Consider the following 19,597-nt stretch of genomic DNA (forward strand, 5'->3'; position numbering starts at 1 on the left):
CGGCAGGTCTGCAGATGCTGCACAGTAGTAGAGAAGCCTTATTTCAAGTTACGTAAATGTTTGTTCTTGCACTCTCTTCAGACACTAGACATCACAACAGCAAAAGATGAGGGAGACTTGTATTTTCTTACTCCTGGCCAATAAATCTGAAAAAACCCTATGGGTTTAACATAAACAATCCCGATCTATTTTAAGAAACAGTGTGTATAATCTCATTGCAAGATTAATTTTCGTTATTATCTTCTCTGCATCAGGGAAAGTCTCTGTTTGCTTCCAAGGTTTCAAAACCATGGCTGGGACTAAACTGAACGTACCGTCCTGACCTCCAGCCATCTGTTGGCAGCAGATAGAAATAAGTAGGCAATGTTGTTCGTGTCCGTTAGTTCCAGCATACGTTGTTTAAATCTGGCTTCGTGCCTGCCAAGAGCAAAGTTGTTATATTACAACACATTACACACTCATACACAAAAGGATGAAGCATTAAAATCTTTTCTCCCTCCTCTCCCCCCAAACCAAAACTTTTGGCCCTTCTGCCTTTGCCAAACTTTGGGTTAAAAACTCTTCCCTAAGGACCCGTACCTGCTGCCAGGGCTCTCCTTCACCAGGCAGAGTTACACATACAATGGGGAGCAATTTGTTCAACAGGCAATTACTTTGGACTAGATTTTGGATCAGAGCCTGTCCCCTCAAAGACACTGCAATGCCAGGGTACTAGGGACAGGTTTTACTTCCTAGAACATATCCGCTTCTATAGCTGTGGACTGTGGCTACTGCTGCCCTCCAGTTCTCTCACAGGTAGGTGCTGCCGTGGCCCATTTCTTCTTCTTCTTCACAAGCCACTAGCAAGAGCAGAGGGCTCACCTGTCAGCTTAAAATTTGATTTCAGAGGTTACCTGGCCAGCTGCAGGAGTCTTCAACAGGAGTGACATCTCTAAGGCTTCAACTAATGTAGACTGTAGATTGATCAGTAGATCAATACCTTTCAGCTACTCAGCTCAGCTGTTTTCTCAGCAGTCGCACATTGCCTAGGCAACTCAGACAGCTACAAGGGAGAGCTATCAATCATTTCTGAATTACAGAAACAAGCGGTGTTACCTCCACTGTCACTTGTTTCTCTCTCCCTCATGTAATTCCTGTCATTTAAAAAACAGTGCAAGGATGTCAGCACTTAAGAGCAGAGATACACTTTGGGGAGGGAGGGGGAAATCTCTGTTGGTGTAAGTGTATTAAATTCATGGCGCCTTGCAGTACTTTAGGTATGACCTGCAGTCAGATGGAAACCATTTTGTTGTTTCGTATTCTACTGTCTATTAAATACCCTCACTTGAATAAACTAGCCAAACTTCATTCAGCAGCTTATTGTCTGTTTTATCATGGCAAGCTCTTCCATTTCAAAGTCTCAGGGCCCTGCTGTGAAGCACCTGTAACCCCTGTTCTGCCAGAAATATCTTTTTTTTTTTTTTTTTGCCTTTTCCCACTGATACTTTATTTCCCTCTGCACAGCTTGTAAATATGGCAAACAACCTCCCCAAAACAACAACTGGTAACAGTAATGACGTGGGGAGGAGCAAAGATGCACTGAATATTCTGCTCGTCTGCCTTTCTGGCAGCAAAACTCCTGTTTTCCTAATGGAAAATCTGACACGCTCGATCTGTATCTTTTCATCCACGTCCAGCTCATCCTCTGGGCAGCTTTAGACTTTTATCCTATCAGATGACAAACAGCAAAGGTCACTGAAATTGCTTTCTGATCCAACTGTGCTACTTTGTGGTAAGTTACATGAGGGGCTGCTCTGTTTTATCCTGGAACATACTGAACTCAAACTGCAGAGAATGACTAACAGGACTATTAGTAAATACGAGCTTGCTGACAAAAAATGCTGGAGACTTCAGGTTTGGTTGACAGTGGAGCACCAACAGGGAAATGAAATGGCTTTGATTAGCACCAGAGATCCTGGAAAACTCAAGTGATGGTTACGATGCCTAGTCCTTCCCTAGGGTTGCCTTTTGCTCTCTGCCATCCAAGCCCACATTGCCATTTTGTGAGGTAAAGGAGAGTTGAACAACTCCCAAGAAGTGCTAACCTCCTTCATCTTTCTCAGGACATAACGTGATGAAAGGCCACTCTGAACCTCTCAAGAAGCACTCAGCATACATCAGCATTGGGTCTTAATTATGACTTACTGTTTCAATATATCATTCTGATTGATAAAGCTTGTTACAACATTTCTTGTTGACCGCTGGCTCACATCTCTTCAACACAGCAACATTTTTGCTTGTCCTGCCACAGTCCTTACCGCAGCACTCTGAACTAATAGCCTAGGACCTAAAGCTAGCTTGAAGTGATGAAGCAGTCGTAAGCTGATGACATACATGTGTAAATAGCAGTGCAGTGTGATCCACACCAGTTTGAAATTCTACAGTGTACAGAATGAGTGTAAGTTATGCTTACTGGGGGACAACATCAAGCTGGAGCTTTGACAGAGTCATGCCAGCTATAATGCAGTGAACATACAAGGAGAATTTGGCTTATATTTCATGTAGTAAGTAGAGAAAAAAAATATGTGCATGGAAAGTTGGAAAAATTCTCTGAATCTTCTGGAATTTATTTTTCAGTTTTGATTGACAAGGCTAAGTTTTACAATATTAAGAACAAGTTCTGTTCTGCCATAGTTTTCTTGTAAAGTCCCTCTAGTTGCATACTGACTTTCAGTTGGAGAGTACTGTAATGATGTTTCCCTGTCTGAGGAGTGGGTTAAATACAGAAATGATTCGGGGGCACTTGGGTAGCACAGCTTGTAGGATATAGCAGAGGGGTGTGAAGGAGTGATGCCTGTGCCTGCCTGGCAAAGAAGAGGTCCCTGCTGTCCAAGTAAGGCATGGCTAAACTAAGCACCTTAAAAGTTTAAATACTGTGTCCTAAAAAAGTCATCATATTTAATTCAGTGGAAACCCAATACAGATAAATTAGTGTGTTACTGAAAATATGCACAAGCGTTTAGAGATGTGGCAAAGCAACAGAAAACAAAATTTCTTCCCTATTTTGAGATAGCTTAATTAAAGTCTACCAAATCCAATACTTTGCCCTCAGACATGGTCCAACAAGCTGCACAGGCCAGAGCAGAACCCAAGCCTCTCTCTAATCATTTGTTTTATGAACCTGAATGCTCTGATGGTGGTAAGGCCTTCAGCTGTCTCAGAGAAGTGACAGAGTAAAGGCAACTGGGTGCTGTCATCAAGTTCCTGGAGGTCCCTGGGAGTACAAAAAACAACAGGGAGCCATTACAATCTAATCATCTCTGTCTGTAGAAGTTTTACTGTGTAACACACAAGAATAGACATTTTATGTATTGCACATATTCTTTTCAGGATCACAAAACATAGTATTTCTATAGTATAGAAAGACACTGACATGGGAATATCACATTTCTCTTTTGCCATAGGAGCCTTTGAATCACCTCCCAGCCACCTCCACAGATCTAGCTTTTGGTCACAGCTAAGCTTCTCTTTGTCCCACAGCAATAATGACATTATCACATCTCTCCTGGATAAAAACCTGCTGTCTATTTTAGCCAGATCCTAATTACCTTTTATTGTCAAACATTGTAATTTATTAATATAGTTAATATAATTAACTTAAATTCAGAACGGTTGATTTTCAACTTTATAGCATGTTATTTGTGGCTCTTAGATCAGGTATAAAATAGAGTTTGTGTATCTGCAAGTTTATCTATTTTATTGCAGCTGTATCAGCTGGCCTAACAAAAAGGGTGCCTTTCTATATAAACTTTGCCTCATTTTGAGTATCTGTAAGTACCACAACATGTTAAACATAAAATATAACAGACTATTGCAGACCTTCTATTTGTAGTGTTAACGTTATCACATATTGGTTGAAATAGAGACAGCACTGACAGAGAAATAATATGAACGAGAAATTTCCTCAATTATTCAGCAATGGTATTTTCAAGACCTGCATGGAGCAATGATATTTAAGTTTAAAAAGTTCCAGTCTCCTGAAACAGGAATGTTTTGCAAACCACAGAGATAAATACATCTTTCTGTAACACTCTGCCATTGGCATAAGCCAGTTGTATAAACAGAAGAGAGGCCAGTTCATTGGAGATTTAAACTCTTTATTAAAATCCTACTATGTTTGCATACTATATTAGATAGGCCAGGAGAAATAACTGCTCCATGATCCTGAATGTTACAGTATACAGAACTGAATTTGCTGCTTATGTTTTGATGATAAATATGCTCTCTTTCAAATTTATGATGGAAAAAACACAAAAGTTTTTGAGAGATGTAATGGAAAATACAACAAAGAGTCAAAGTGCTGCAAGAAATACTGTAAATATTTGCATTTCTAAAAATTAGTGAAGCTTATATGCCTGGAAAGTACTGCATGCAAGTAGCACTACTATGCAATAAATACTGGCTGAAGCTATTCCTTCACCCTACATTTCCCAAGACTATTTTTTCTAGAAATAAATTGGATTTATTAATTTCTATTGTGGATTGAAAGAACACAAGTCAACCCTGGATGCTTCACAAGTTATTTAAAAGAGTTTAATTTAAACAGATTTAAAAAAAAAGCACTTGCTGACACAGATTTTCCCAGAAGGAAATAGAATGAATGAGGTAGTTATGGGCTTGCAGAAGATCAGCAATTGCAGAGCCAATGGGTGCATATGTGTGTGTGTGCTGACCTACAGGGGTGATCAACTTCTCGCTAGCTTGCATAGTATGGCTATCGGTACAGCATGTGGGAAAACCAGGTTTGGAGATAGATGGAGATTCTACTCTCACATATAAAATCACAGAGAGAAACTGTAGTATTTCCCTGGGGTCTAATATATCAGGTTTTGCCTGCTCTTGTATATTTTAAGTAAGAAGCTTAAACAGTGTGCACTGCTATGTGTAGCAGGACAGGGTGACACTCAGAAGGCCATAATGCATTTAAGAATGAAAACTAGGTCTCCTGATTTCTTAGCCACATTGAGACCTGGTGTACTACCACGTACAGCATTAGTTTGGACACCTGGTGGGGAAAGAACAAGATGTCTGAAAAATCTCTGAGAATTTAAGCAAATTATTTCAGAATTAAACATTTTTGTTTTGTGAATTCTGATTATAGAGTTTTCTTATGAATAAAACTCCTTGGAAATTCTGAGGAAAGCTGATGAAAAGTAGGCTAAAATGAAGCCAAATCATAGATGTGTTGCTCTGTGCCCCTCCTGATCCATTGATTTAAGGGGAATAACTGACACAATTCTTTCTCAGGCTACCTAAATAAGAGTATTGTCCATGAAGCCAACTGTACTGGAATGTTCAGTTGAATATCACCGTGTCTCTTAACTAGATGCTACCAAGCAGCAGTTAATGTTTTACCATGTGCATACTGCAAAGACAGGGCCAGAAGTTACAGTTGCTAATGATGGTAGGTTATTTTGGCCTCCCTGCTGGTCAGCAGGCACCTTGACGGGTGCCTGTCAGTATCAGAAAGTGGCATAAGTCCAGTCAGAAATCTGGCTGATAAAAAAAAAGAAGCATGACTGATTGAATTTAAGAAAAAACTTTGAATGGCTTGTTTAAGATATTTTACTAAATTATATAATGGATTTAGCACTAGAAGCATGGCTCTAAGAAATCATGACACTCTTTCTGCTCAAAAAATGTACTCTTTACAGCCAGCAAACCATTCTGAATGTGAAACACTACTGTACAGTGGAAATGACTTTCTGTGGAGTTTTTTTCCCAATATGAAGAAGAAGCCATGACTGACGTTAATCCAGAAGTTATTTTCCATTCTCTACTAACCCTCAAAAGGTCAAAGAGGAGCTTTGACCAGATGCGAGCTGGCTCAGTTGATTAACAAACTTCATGCTCATCTGATTCTATAGCCAACACTCTACAAAAGTGCTCTAACTAGTGTTAATTCCCCAAATACTCCATTTGTAGGCAGGTCAGCTGGAAACATCCTCCAATGTATGTCTCAAACTCATACCTCAGGATCAAAAGCAGGATGCCGTGGCCATTTTCTATACTATAGCTCTATACTAACCCTCTATACTAGCTCCTATAACATCACATTCCATCACAATTCTTATGTACAAATTTTTTAAAAGACATTTTCAGGATAGTTTTTTAATACATACTTGGAAGCAACTCTGAAGTATTTCTGGATGAAATAAAACGCTATCCCGAGAGGCACAAGGGCGACAAGGAACCATGGAGTGGCATAGGAGATCATTCCGATGGCTGACAGGCAGAGTAAGGTGGACCGGGTTAGAGACTCCAGGGTAGGAGGAATGTGCTAGAGCAAAACAAAAAACAAACATAAGGCAAAAGTCACCGGTAGTACCATGATACGCCTTTTCCTATAGAGGACCATAGGGAAAGTGGAATGATATCACTGTGCACTCATTGATATTCTCCCTACATCAGGAGCCTTTATGTTTCTGTGGGTCTACTACTCAAATGTGCAGAGGTTAAAAAAATGAGTCAGTAGGGTTTTTCCTAAAGATCAGTGTTTCAAAGAAGCCATTTCCACTTTGTTTATATAAGAAGCAAGAAAGAGAAAATAGTTCTTGATGTCCCAAATATTTAGAGAAACAGCATGCTCTTTCTCAGAGCCTCTTAATTTTCCTTCCATGTTTCCATCACCCTTACATTCAGGATTATTACTCACCCAAACATTTTAATTCACAGCCATAGTGAAAGCATCCCTTCCTCTCCCTGAATGCTCTAAATTCACGTGCTACAGCCAGGATGGAACATGTATTTGTTACGTGTACTCCCACATAGTTAAAGTTATTATATTCTACCGTTTCCTGTTTTGAGTTCAAAATCTTATGTTTTGCTAATCCAGGTCTTCCAACAGAAGCAACCAGTCTGCATATGAAGACATTAAGAGCCACCATTTCCCACCATGTTTATTCTAACTGTTACCTGCCCTCACTACTACAAATGTGTGTGTACTTTCTATTTTGAATTTGTCTGTTATCATTCCCAGAGCCTGTTTTTGCTATGCATTTCTCTACTGAATATTTTAATACATCATCTTATTCAGTAGCTAAGTGAAAATTTACAAAGCCAAGATGTAATAAAACAGAATATATTGATACGTCTACCTGATCAATGATATTTGTATCAGCAGAGAAGCGATTAAGAATTAGCCCCAACGGAGTCGTATCAAAAAACCTGTTGAACAAATTAAAAACAAAAAAAAGTTACATGAAAAGGAATTCCAGTTTTGGATAAAAAGCCCGGTCAGACAGAACACAGAGCTGTGTCCAGACATTTTCTAAAACCAAACAGTAAATATGAATAACATAACACATCATTATGTCTGCGTCCTGACTATCCAAATGCTTCTCTTGGGATTCCCCCCGCCACCCCAAACTTTTAAGCCTCCTCTTCCAAAAATCTACTGTCTTGCCCCCTGCTCTTTCATCCACGCTCCCTCAAGATCTAAGATCCCTTCCAAAGATCACAGCCTGTCCCTGACTGCTACTCAACCTCCTGCATAGTACTGGGCACCAGGACTCAGTTGTTTCACAGAAGAACCGTGATAACTGTATTCATTATGCAGGCATCCTTTTTGCCATCCTACTGCCTGTGAGAGACTGTGGTTATCATGCACAGAACCTGTCCCTGGCCATCAGAAGAAACTTGGTGTCCACATTGCTTGACCCCATGCCCATTCCTCAGGGTTGGAGCTGGGTGCCCTGGAGCTAGAACTGCACTCAAAGCTTTCCTTGACACCCCAGCCTTGAAGGGGGTGCCAGCTATCCGACACATTTCAGCCAGATAAAAAAAGAGGGCAGAATGTCACATGTTCTGACATGGAATTTCCCCCCCCGCTCACTTTCACTGGTTATTTTCACTTTTTGAGGCCTTGAAGAAATCAGGGCAATTGCAAGAGATTTTCACAGGAGTATCCTCCTAGTTACAAAATCCAGACAGGTTTTGGCCATGTAGGTTTTCAGGAAGAACATTAGTTAGTTTTGCTGTACCTAATTGGTCCAAGGATGATCTTGTTGAGAAGATTATGGTGTAGGTTCTTGGCTGCTGTGAGGCCCATCCACTCCACAGTCAGAGATGTGATGAGGCAAAGGACAATCCCTGCTCCAGAGAGGATGCTGAAGACAGCTACATGATAAGTCTAATAAAATGACAAATACATCAATCCTAGAAATAAACACACATTTCTCTTTTCTACTAGGAAGTTCCCAAGGCGCCTGGTACCAAACAGCTAATATGTCACATCACTTATATTACATAATTATATTAATATAATCTTTAGGAAATAAAAGAACTATGATGGAACTGCAGTTCATGAAGTTCACATAATTAGAAGATCTGACAGTTCTAAGATCCCTCAACCTACTGTTGAGTACCCTTCAAGACCCTGAAGTGATAGTACTTAGAACTATGAAGACAGACTAACTGGACAAACACAAAAGTACTAAAATTGTTAGCCAAGAAACTCAGACAACAAAAGTAGAACCTCTGAAGAATTAAAGCATTTGAGAGATGTTGGAAAGTTCTACTTCATTAAGTTCAAGTACCACTAAGATTCCCAGAGCAAATCCTAAACTAATCTGCCAGGCCTATAACACATTTAAGCCTTCTGAAAGTTTACTGTGTGGATTCCAGGGAGATATTTGTATATGAGTCAAATTTATGGCTATAAGCAGATTGTATCTAAGTAGCACATTTGAAGACTTTTTTTTTCTGGCAGGATGTTACTGGACAGCCAGTACTTAGGAAAATGGGGTCATTGACTTAGGTGTTAAAAAAAACAGATTGAAAAGCTTAGTATGAGATTCCTTCCTTTGAAAAGTCAATCATTTTTCTAATCACAAACATGCTTCTGTTTCCTGTTTGAAAAGATAGATAAAATTTGAATTGTCTTATGTTTTATCATAAACAATTCATCCATCCTATGTAATAATCAACCTTACTATATATATATATCTGTCTTTCCAATCTAGCTGGCTTCTAGATGAGCAGCAAATAATTACTTTAGCACATTTTTTCTTTTTTTTTTTTTCTCTGTCAAGCTCCAAGATGTGGCCCACCTTATTTGTGCTCTTAACATCATCAACGTTCCTGAATTCGTTTGCATTGTCCATGGATGTCCACGTAGCAAGCCAATAGTCTATGGCCACTATAACTGAGTGTTTCAACAACTTTGAGAAAATCATCAGAAAGAGCAAGAAAAATCCTCCAGAGGTTAGATATCTCCAGCAGGTTCTCCACGGCATCTTTGTTCTGAGCCTCAAGACAGTTGACATATTATCATCTTCATCTTCTTCCTCTTCTTCCTCTGTGACTCAGACATTTGATCAAGTTAGCTTGGATTCAGTACTAAGAATTATACCTGGTTTTACTGGATTTGATTAACTTTTTTGTTTTGAATTTTAATTTTAATGGCAAAATTAAACTTGTCATTTAATACCAGCAAGCACTTCAGACATATTTTCAAAAGACTTCCCCTGTGCTCTTTGAGCAGCTCCATAGACCGTCAGTCTTTGACCAGTTACAGTTTTGGTAATAAATATTTTTGTAAGTCAGGTCTTCAGTACTGACTATTGATAGTAGAGACTATGCCTTTCCCAACCTGTTCAGTTGCTTTTATTATACAGTCAGCAGAGCACTTTGGGTCACACGGAAGATTCTAGGAAGCTCTCCAAAGCCTTCCATCCAGATGCTCTGTCATATGTTGCATGAAAGAACTCCATTTTTACTTTATTCCTGAGTACTAAAGTTTTGTCTATATAAAAGGGCACAGCTGTGGGATTTAACATTTCTTCTAGTCCTACCTTTGACTATACGATAATTGTTCACATTATACTGAAATACAATTGGTGGAAGACTTCTGCTATGGGAAATATATATTTCATAGATGCATAATATTACACTTAAAAATAATTTTTTTTCCAGGTAATAAAAATATACATGGCAGCCTTGCAGGCTGCACTTGGGGAAGAAAAATGTTGACCTGCTCTTCACAGCCTTGAACTGACAGCATTTCCACCCATTTCTGATTTTGAACATTAAAAGTGAATTAGTAAGTGATTTCTTGAAAGTTGAAATTCAACACTTTTTGGGACACAGAGACTTTGTGTATGTTCCCTAGTTCACATAATAAGTGTGGATGACCTGGAATGCAATGTCAGGTTATATTTCTGCCCTGAAGTTACTGATATGTGTTTTATGATCTTAATGATGCTTTTTTGCAGGCACTCTGTGGACTATATGGACATGTCTTTTTTTCCCTGTGTTTTCTATCTCACCTCACAAAGAAGATACAGGTTTTTGGCAAGGCTTTCTTGCACAGACCAAAAGGAGGAGCTTGGGAATTACCTCAATTTAAACTCCTCCAAGAATTTAACTGATAAAGTGGACTGATGACTGAACATAGTAAGAGGTGTTCTGCTCAGCTCTGCCAAAGAAATATGAAGCCAACATAATATTTCCATCTCAGGGTCTTTGGGGTCCAGCTCTGCCTATTGTGCAATGATTGGAAATCTCTTCAAAATGAAGCAATCCAGGACCTACAGACCTATGACTTAAGATGACAATCCCTCATGAGCACTGCCAGGTGAAACACAAGGCAGCAGTAAAGAGCCTGCTAACAGCCAGTGTGCATTTTGTGATTACTCCAGTCAACATCACTATGATAATCCCTGCAATTAGTGCTCCTGTTGAGTTAAGGTGAAGCCTACAGTTCACCTCTTCTCTTCCCTGGCACAAATTTACTGCTTGCCAAGACTGACTACTGCATTTAGGCATGGTCTAGCATCCCAGGGATATTCTTGATGGGTCTTGTTGCCAGCTGCCAATATCGAACCGTGTGTCCCCTCCACCCCCTACCCCACTTTAAAAGTGACGTGAATCTGAATCTGCAGCCTCTAAAACCACCAAGACTTGGAGGGGAACAAGAAGCTAATATTGAGAACAAAGCCTAAAACTTCTTCCATAAATACTCTCAGCTACAAAAATAGCAGATGATTAACTCGATATCCAAAAAGAAATTGAAAATAGCTACAAGTTTGATCACATGGTGATATATCAAGATCCCAGAACAGATATTTCATGAGGGACAGGGCTACAGATGATCTAACATTATTGTGCCAATGACTAGGCAGAGCTACCTCAATTTGCATTAATAACAATTCTTACCGTTGTTTTACTTCTATCTTACCCCTCGCTACCTCCAGGCAATATGAGTTAGCAAAGAAATTAACTTGTTTTGGTACACCTTATTCTTGCACAATGTTTAGATAAACCTACGGAGAATCCCTTAAACAAGCTGTATTCTAAACAGGTAGAAGTATTGGACTTCCCACTGTTATTACCAAGTGTCATCAACATCTTCATACTTCATTGCTAAGAACTGCCAGCTGTTCAAGTGGAAAGACAATGATACATGGCAATGGAATAAACAAAGAGAAATGATAAAACATACCTTCATCTTCATCTTCCAGTTGTGATTTGGATTCTCTGGGGTACATGGCCCTTCTAAGAGTTTTTCTCTCAAGAGTAGTCTGGTCAGCTTCCATATCCTGTAATAAGAAAACTTATTTATTAATTTGAGAGCTTAGCTGTCTGCCATTGTGATGGGACCAACAGTAACCTCAAAGAGACTATTTGAATGATTTAGCTCACAGAATGCAAAAGCATAGTATTTTAGGATTTATCTTTCGGAAAATCCCACCTTGTCCACTTTCTTCTCTCCCTCTTTCTTCCATTCTTTCATTCCCTCTCTTCTGGAGTGATAAAAACTTCAAAAATAGTCTTTAGAGAATCCTAAACGCTCACAGCAATAGCAGAATAAAAAGCTGAGAGATACTTTAGGAAGTGTCTTAGTCTGCCCCTTGCCTCAGCAAAGGATGAGTTGTGCACCACATTTCAAAAGGATGTTTGCCTAATGTATCCTTACAAACCACCCATGATGGGTAAACCACACACTTCCTAGACAATCTATTCCAGTTCTTAAAGTTCCTTACAGTTCATGCTTTTTTTCCCTAATGTCTAGTTTAAAACTTGCTTTCTGACATGGTTTGGTTTTTTTTAGAAATTAACTGAAAAATATCTCTTTTCAGAAAGGTCATCCTTGCCCAAATGCTCCTATTTACCTTTTCCAATTCTTGATCTTGGCGATTCATCAAAGTTTTCCAGTGTTCATATAGCTCAATATCCTTGTTTTGGATATCCTTTAGTGTCCCTTCTCTAAGCACCATTCCATCCTTCATTGCTATGATCTAGGGGAGAAAGCATACAATAGGCCTACTCAGCAACATAGATACCATAATCACTGACCTGGATCCTACAAGGCATGTCTCAGTATTGGTGAGATTACCATTATGCAAAGTCCTGTGTTCATTTTATTCAATATTTTATTAATAACTTCTTAAGTTTGTTGACACAGCTCATCATAAACTCAAACTTCTATAAGCCATGCTTACATGTACTTGTAAAAATCATGGACAAGACATAATAAGTAATAGTCATAGTTGCAATTAAGTCATAATTATCTGATGGCTTTCAATCGAAAAAAACCTACACAAATAATGTAAAAATAAAATTGCTCCTTCTACTATAAAAGCTGTATTATATAAAGTGGCAGTTAGCCACATGACATGGAATTAAGAAGGAGGGACTCTGTTACAGAGAAAAGTAGTGATCTCATCAAGCATTATGGTGCTAACTGCAAGTGTATGTTCATCATCAGATCTGCATCATAGCATCTCTTCTCTTACCCAGTCAGCATGTGGTAGATATTGTAACTTATGTGTCACCAGAACAAGAGTCCTCTTGTCTTCTTGCAGAAATTTCAAAATCCCTTCCTGCATTAAATGATCACTTAAGTGAATGTCCAGTGCAGAGAATGGGTCATCCTGCAATCAAATCAAATTTAAAAATATTAGAACAGAATACAAAAATTAGTCTTATTTCTTTCAAGAGTTTTTAAAAAATAGAAAGCATCTGGCATTACTAATGTTTCATCTCTCTCTAATGACTAAGACCTAGTCAGAGGGCTGCACTATGAAACAGTGAGCTAGAATACATTGCTCTTCAATTCATAGCAATGGACTCAGTTATTTCTTTTGTGTCTAGATGTGTGCAGTGCTGGTGCCACACTGACAGTGTGGAGTAATCCTCATCAGGAACACCAGAACTGAAATTTCCCATCCAAATTCAAAAATGCCAGGATCCAGAGCCAAGCTTGGACCTAATTTTGATGGGAAACTGGCACAGGAAATATAGAGTTAGAAACTCTTCTAATTTCCTCCAAACTAAACTGCAGATGTGCTTGGTCTTCACTTTGGGTGAGCGTGGCTAGCAACAAGACAACATTCAGATAAGGATATTAATATGCAAACATTTTTTCTCTAAGAACGGAAGTCCCTAGTTAATTTTGAAGATGCTCAAACAGCCCCTTCATGAGTAGTAGCCTCCTGAAATTCCTGATATGCCTTGAAATTAGTAACAGAGAAGGGAGTTTGTCCAAATCCACAGCACTCTGTAGGAGAGTGCTGAACTCTCAGTCTGTTCATTGCTCACAAGTAGTTGCATTATGGTGCTTTTCCTTGTCAGAAATCCTGCTGATTTCAGTGGGACTATGTTGATAGTAGGTCACTACTGAGAGTGAGCAGAAGTTAGACAATCTGTTCTACTCTTCCAGTGTTAATCTCTGTAGGAAATCCCACCTTCATCAGTCTCCCAGTATGTTTTGATGCTGCCTCTGGTGGATGTTTATTTCCTATCTCTATAATTTGGATTTGGAGTTGAATACAAGTCCCTACAGTTTTCTAAAACTAACATAAATTTTTCTAAAACTAAATATAAGGAATGACAGTTTTATTACTAACTTTCCATGCTCCATGTGAAAAAAAAAATTCTTACCAAGAAGACAATGTTGGTGTTCTGATAGAGTGCTCGAGCTACACAGATTCTCTGTCGTTGTCCGCCACTTAAATTAATCCCCTAATGAGTAAAATGGACCAGAAATATGCATCTTTGAATAAACATTATGATAGGACTTTGGAAATGCGATTTTTTACAATTACACAGAGTTCCAACAAAAATAAAAAGCTTCGTTAAAATACTAATCCTGTTGATAAACAAGCATAATCCTCAAATACTATCAGAAGAAAAATGATTATTCAGCAACTAATCATGGGTAAGTGTAAATTATGAAGAGCTGCTCTAAGCACAGTATGCTGCTTAGATTGAAAAATGCAACCAATACTAGCATCAAATTCTGCAAGCAAAATATAGGAGACTGATCAAAAAATCCCATCTGAGAAACAGCTGAAAAAGGAAAAAAGTTTTCAACTTTTTTTTGCAGTAACCCCTGGTGAATGACTATTATTTAGCAGGATGGCAGCCCAATATAGACTAGATCTGTCTGAGTAACATCAGAGAGCGCCTTCTTAATACATAGGCTAAGCAGACATAAAAGCATTCATATTATTTACCCTTTCTCCAATTTCTGTCTGATCACCAAATGGTAGTAAGTCAATGTCAGGCTGCAAAGAGCATGCATCTGTAACAGCTTTGTACCTGTAAAAACAATACAGTCATTGCAATTATTTAGCCAGCCACTTACTTTGCTAACACAAAACCCTGCAGCTCAAATTCACTGCTAAGCTATTATGGCTCTATGATGGCTGGATAATTGCAGAAATAAGTAGGGCAAAAAGATTATTCAGCAAGTAATCATGGAGCGTTGTAAACTAAGCATTGTAAAAAAATGACATATTTATTAGACATCTTTATTGGCAAGCCTACTTTGTAAAGATTCAATTACGTAAATTATTGAGTACGTTCCTCCCTATCACGGAGCTGTTTTGCTGGACTCTGGAGTATGTGAAGCCATTTCCCGATGAGTTATTATTCTTCCCCCTATAGGTGCCTCTTCATTTACTTCATTGTGACATTACAGGACAAAAGATCCTTACAGTGTTTCTGATCTTGCCAGAATCAGGAAACCACTTGCAAAAACTTGAAATTTGTTGTGAGATTTCTAGGTCTGTGGGGTATCGGAGATGATCTGCTAATAAGCAGCTGGGATCAGACTATTTGAGTGGTGTAAGCCTTGCTCTTTTGATATGAGTGAAGTTAGGCTGATGGATGCACTGGCTGAAGAATCTGGTCCCTGAAATTTTAGATGTTTATCTGGATTTTGAGATATTTGGTCATTGTGAAGTTTTATTAAGTGGGAATGGAGTCATACATCTTAACAAAGCAGACACTGAGAGGAATGGGATGTATTTTTAATAACTTAAAACAAAAAGAGTGTTGCCTTTGAAAACATCAGCAATTTGTTTTCCTTAAGTCAAGTCACTTTTTCCACTGCATTTGTTAGCTGACCTTTCAGAAGGACACATGAAACAAGTGCTGGATAGGCACAACAGAAGCTGTGCAACTCAGCTTTCACACTCCCTTCTCCTATATTTCTAAAGTAAGAATTCAGGTTAGTTTGTTGCGGCACCCCATCTTCATAGGTGCAGTGTTTTTGTAAAGTGGCTGCTCCAGTAACTTGATCACAGCAGGATTAGCACATAAACTCGGTGGAAACATGCCTAGTATCCCTATTTCCAGAGTCCTCTGGCAACCTCCAGCTCCATTAAACAAAACAAAAACAAAAACATGTCAGTAGTCTCCAAAGATGGGATTCATCTCACCTAACCTTAGCTGCTTGAAAAATACACATATGGCTTCCGCTATATTCCATGGAGACCGCCGTTGCTGCGTGATTTCTCACAAACTTCTTAGACATGCACTCTGGTTAGAGGGGGAGCCTTGAAAGACTAATTTAAAACAGAAACCTTCCTTTGAGAGGACTGAAGTCAGGTTAGCTAAATCCACCCCAGGGTTAATGTGCATTGATATTTTTCAGAATCTACAAACTTCGTCCAGAAGGAGAAGCCAAAAACCTCTTTAAAAGAAGCTGCCAGGTGTTTTTGCAAGGGAAAATAAATTGTTTGATCAGAAAACAATTATTTACCTCTGTTTATTAAATGGGCTCCCAAAGATAATGTTCTCCTCCACGGTTGCATTCAGCAGCCACGGCTTCTGAGCTGCGTAAGCTACTGAGTATCTGTTCCTACTGTAGACAGATAAAGAGCATTAGTAAAAAGCAAAGCACTCACATTATGAAATGTCTGAAAATCAGTTTTTTTAAAATTAATTTTATGAAGGTGCATTCATAAAAATACAGGGAAACACATAGGCAAAGCAACTGTTACAAAAGTGAAGGGAAGAATTTTAAATTAGATGCTTTTGTTAGAACAGCACCCACTCTCTCCCCGATGGCTAAATCTACACTCTCGGTTGTATTCTATTCTACTATAAATGATTGGTACCTACCTCAATTTAGTAACTGCAATTTCAATCCAAAGGCAAATTATAAATAATCAAAATTGTTAAATTCTCACAAGAATAGTTATTTGGTATTTTTTTTCTCGAATTTCAACACAGGCAGCGAAAAGACACTGTTCAAATGGCATCAGGACACTTGACTTGCTGCTTTCTGAAGTTTTAGGTTATTTTATGTGGCCATGCACATGAAATAAATACTTTTTTTCTCAGTGAATGTTTTTTTTCCTTTAATTCTATTAGATCCTCAGTGGACTGACATGATATTGGAAAAGAGTTCAATACAGATTGGGAAGGAATCACTACAGTCTCCCAAGTACTTATTAGATGTACTTTAAATGTGCCTAAACACCTAATGAAATGTGTACAATAGGGGTATGAATGTTCGTTACTTCTGGCTGTTTTGCCTATGTATGGCAAAAAAGGTCATGTAATTTCAGACATTTTTCTGAGATGCCCAAGATCTGTGAGGAAGGAGGTGTGAACTGGTACTGGCTTGTGGATCTGAACACTTATCTTCCTTCTCAATCTCTTTGATGTTATTGCTTCAAACCAAACGTTTGATATAGCTTTGTATGTAAGCATCTAGGATTTGCTATTAAGAGAGAGGGTGCTAGGTAGGGTATGGAAAAAGCTGGTTAGAAGCAGTCAGTAGTATCCCAAAAATTTTAGGAGTTTTAGCAGTTCAGTATGCACTAGTATGAAATATGTCCTCAGGATTATCAGGTAGCAAATCATGGTGTGGCTCCCAACCACAGCTATGTGTGCCACTACTTCTCTACCGTTTATGATGTGTTGTTAGTTTAGCTTGTCCTTCTTTTAAACCTGCAGGCCCTTTCATGGAAGCCAGGGGTGGAGCCACTGCTTGACTTCAGCTGGAGCACAGCTGGTTCCCTTCGCATGCTATGTACCCTGCTCCATCACACAGCCGTTGAGCTGGGTTACAAGCAACACAAAACCCAGTGCTGATCAGAAAACAAGCAAACACATGGGAGAGTATACGTAATGATGTCTTGCATCTAGAGGCCTTGTCTTGCAAGATAGGGAGCACACTAAACTCCCAGTGATGTCAAATGGGAGCTGGGAGCACTGAACATCGTTCAGGTAAGACTGAGGTAGTGGTACAATGGCTGGAGAAGATTGGGATCCACTGGATTTAACACAATCTGTCAGTTAATCCTATGGTAAATGATTAACGACATGGTAAGAAAATGCAGAGATGCCTAAAGGGTACAAAGATGAAGGTTTGAGGAAATTCTGAAGAAATGAAGGAGTGTATCATGATACACTGAAAACAGAAATAATACCTTCTGGATGCTTCAAAAGAAGGTTCAGTTTCATTTACACTGTAAGTTATGGTAAATGACATTTAATAAGCAGGAAATACAGAGAATAACATTTTGTGCAAGTTTTCTATACAGGGAAACTGGAGTTAAGTACATGTTTTAAGAACTCAACATCACTTTGGGTTTTTTCGTTCTTAAAGGGAAAATAAACAAGGTCTAATTAAAAGTATATAACTTTTCTAAACGCAACGGTTTCATATCTATAGTGCGTAGTGGCTAAATAGGCAAGTCATGTTGTTAGAAAATGTATTCAAAATGAAAAGTGTATTGTAAAACCTATTAAAAATTAAATTCTTAATATTGCCTGGGCATATAAAAGGTTGACAAGCAATAAGTTAGCTTCTCCACACAGTTCTGCCAATGACCTGCAAAAGTTGTTAACTAATGTCAAATTTCTCCTGGAGCAAAGATAAGCTTTGCAAGGTACAAATGCACTTTTGCATCAGAACAGATTTTGAACCTGTTTATAGCAGTAAGGCTGCATCAAGCCATGCACTACAACACCTAGGCTTTTCTTGTCAACCTCTACTTCATAAGGATCATATCCATGAAATACATTTTGAAGAACATGCAATGGCAGTAATGACATGAATGATTTTGTGGCTCCCTCTGTTTGTTAATTGACTTATTAACAGTGTTGAGGGCATGGAACAGCAGTCAAAGCAGTTCTGGACCAGCGATGGTGCTTGTGTCCAGGCATGGCGACACATCACTGCAAAGTGCAAAACCTAAAAGAGTAAGTTTATGCCAGGTAAATGGAAACAGACATTAGAAGGGATTAGAAAAATGATATTAATGTGCTATTTGACTGACTTAATAAAAAACCAAACAAACAAATCCTCCCCTCCCAAGCCTACGAATCCTCCAGATGTAATAAGTTACTGCTGAGACAGAAATGTCTGCTTGCCCGCTGGGATATCAGTAACTGCAGCTGCACTCATGACCGGAGAATCCAAGTCTGGCAAAGGGCATAAAAATTCTAATAGCAGAGCCTTCATAATGCCAGACTTATGTATTAAGCATCTTCCTGAAATGCCAGAACTGAAGAATGTTGCTTTCTGTGCTTCACATCAGCTCTCTAAGAACTTTGATAATTCATGCCTCCAAAAGTGCACAATCAGTATGTTTCCTTTGTGCACCAATCGCCAGAGAAGATATTACATCAGAGGTGAATAAGCCCTGTTGGTTATCTCAGAAGGATCAGAAAGCCATAAATTGAGGCTCAAAACAGACATTGCTTCACCAAAATTCATCCTTTATTCAGCAGAAGCTTCCAGTCTTCTCTACAATGGAAAAAAAAGTTACAAGAAAGCAAAAGATGGAGTCTAATGAGAGATTAAAAAGAGGTCAGAAATTAGGTCAAACCAAACAAAAAGGAAGAAAACCTAAATTTCCTCTCTTAAAAAAAACAAACTTCCATCAGCAGAGCATTGCAATGGTAGAAAAAGGGATAAAACGTTCATGTATATGTTTGGGAGTGCCCTCTGAAGTACAATTTAGCAAAAACTGGGCAGAAGCCTTGCAAGACCCCTTGCAATTCCATACCAGATTTAATATGCTTGCCATTATAATCAAATAGATTATCTGAATGAGCAAGGACCAATTTTAAGATCTGTTTCTTAGATATTTCACTCCATGTTTAGCTTGACAAATACACTTTAATTCTCGCAAATTATGAGTGAGATTTCTGTGAGAACCCACGTTCATTAATAATCTCATGAATAAATACATATAAGACCTTTGCTGAGCTGAGGCCTTCACAAATAAGGGGATTAAATATTTGGTCTTGTACTTTATTACCCTACCGAATCTGAAAGAGTGATGCGATTGCAGGGCATGGGAGTAGGCTG

At 38.7% G+C, this 19,597-nt stretch overlaps 1 protein-coding gene across 1 annotated transcript in view; it reads right to left on the reverse strand.

Annotated features, from left to right (window-relative positions):
* The window catches only part of ABCC9 (ATP binding cassette subfamily C member 9), a 76,513-nt gene that overhangs the window by 15,465 nt on the left and 41,451 nt on the right, over nt 1-19,597 (reverse strand). Inside the window, exons 18-30 of the mRNA XM_082308434.1 lie at nt 17,709-17,747; nt 16,031-16,132; nt 14,499-14,583; nt 13,924-14,004; nt 12,777-12,914; nt 12,153-12,278; nt 11,483-11,579; nt 9,108-9,337; nt 8,022-8,170; nt 7,137-7,206; nt 6,162-6,319; nt 3,161-3,253; nt 315-417 (exon numbers count right to left, since the gene is read on the reverse strand). Of these exons, the coding sequence (XP_082164560.1) occupies nt 315-417; nt 3,161-3,253; nt 6,162-6,319; nt 7,137-7,206; nt 8,022-8,170; nt 9,108-9,337; nt 11,483-11,579; nt 12,153-12,278; nt 12,777-12,914; nt 13,924-14,004; nt 14,499-14,583; nt 16,031-16,132; nt 17,709-17,747 (1,471 nt within the window). The remainder of the gene's footprint in view (nt 1-314; nt 418-3,160; nt 3,254-6,161; nt 6,320-7,136; nt 7,207-8,021; nt 8,171-9,107; nt 9,338-11,482; nt 11,580-12,152; nt 12,279-12,776; nt 12,915-13,923; nt 14,005-14,498; nt 14,584-16,030; nt 16,133-17,708; nt 17,748-19,597) is intronic.

The sequence above is a fragment of the Platalea leucorodia genome (genome assembly GCF_965183815.1).
Source record: "Platalea leucorodia genome assembly, chromosome: 4".
Classification (NCBI taxonomy): Eukaryota; Metazoa; Chordata; class Aves; order Pelecaniformes; family Threskiornithidae; genus Platalea; species Platalea leucorodia.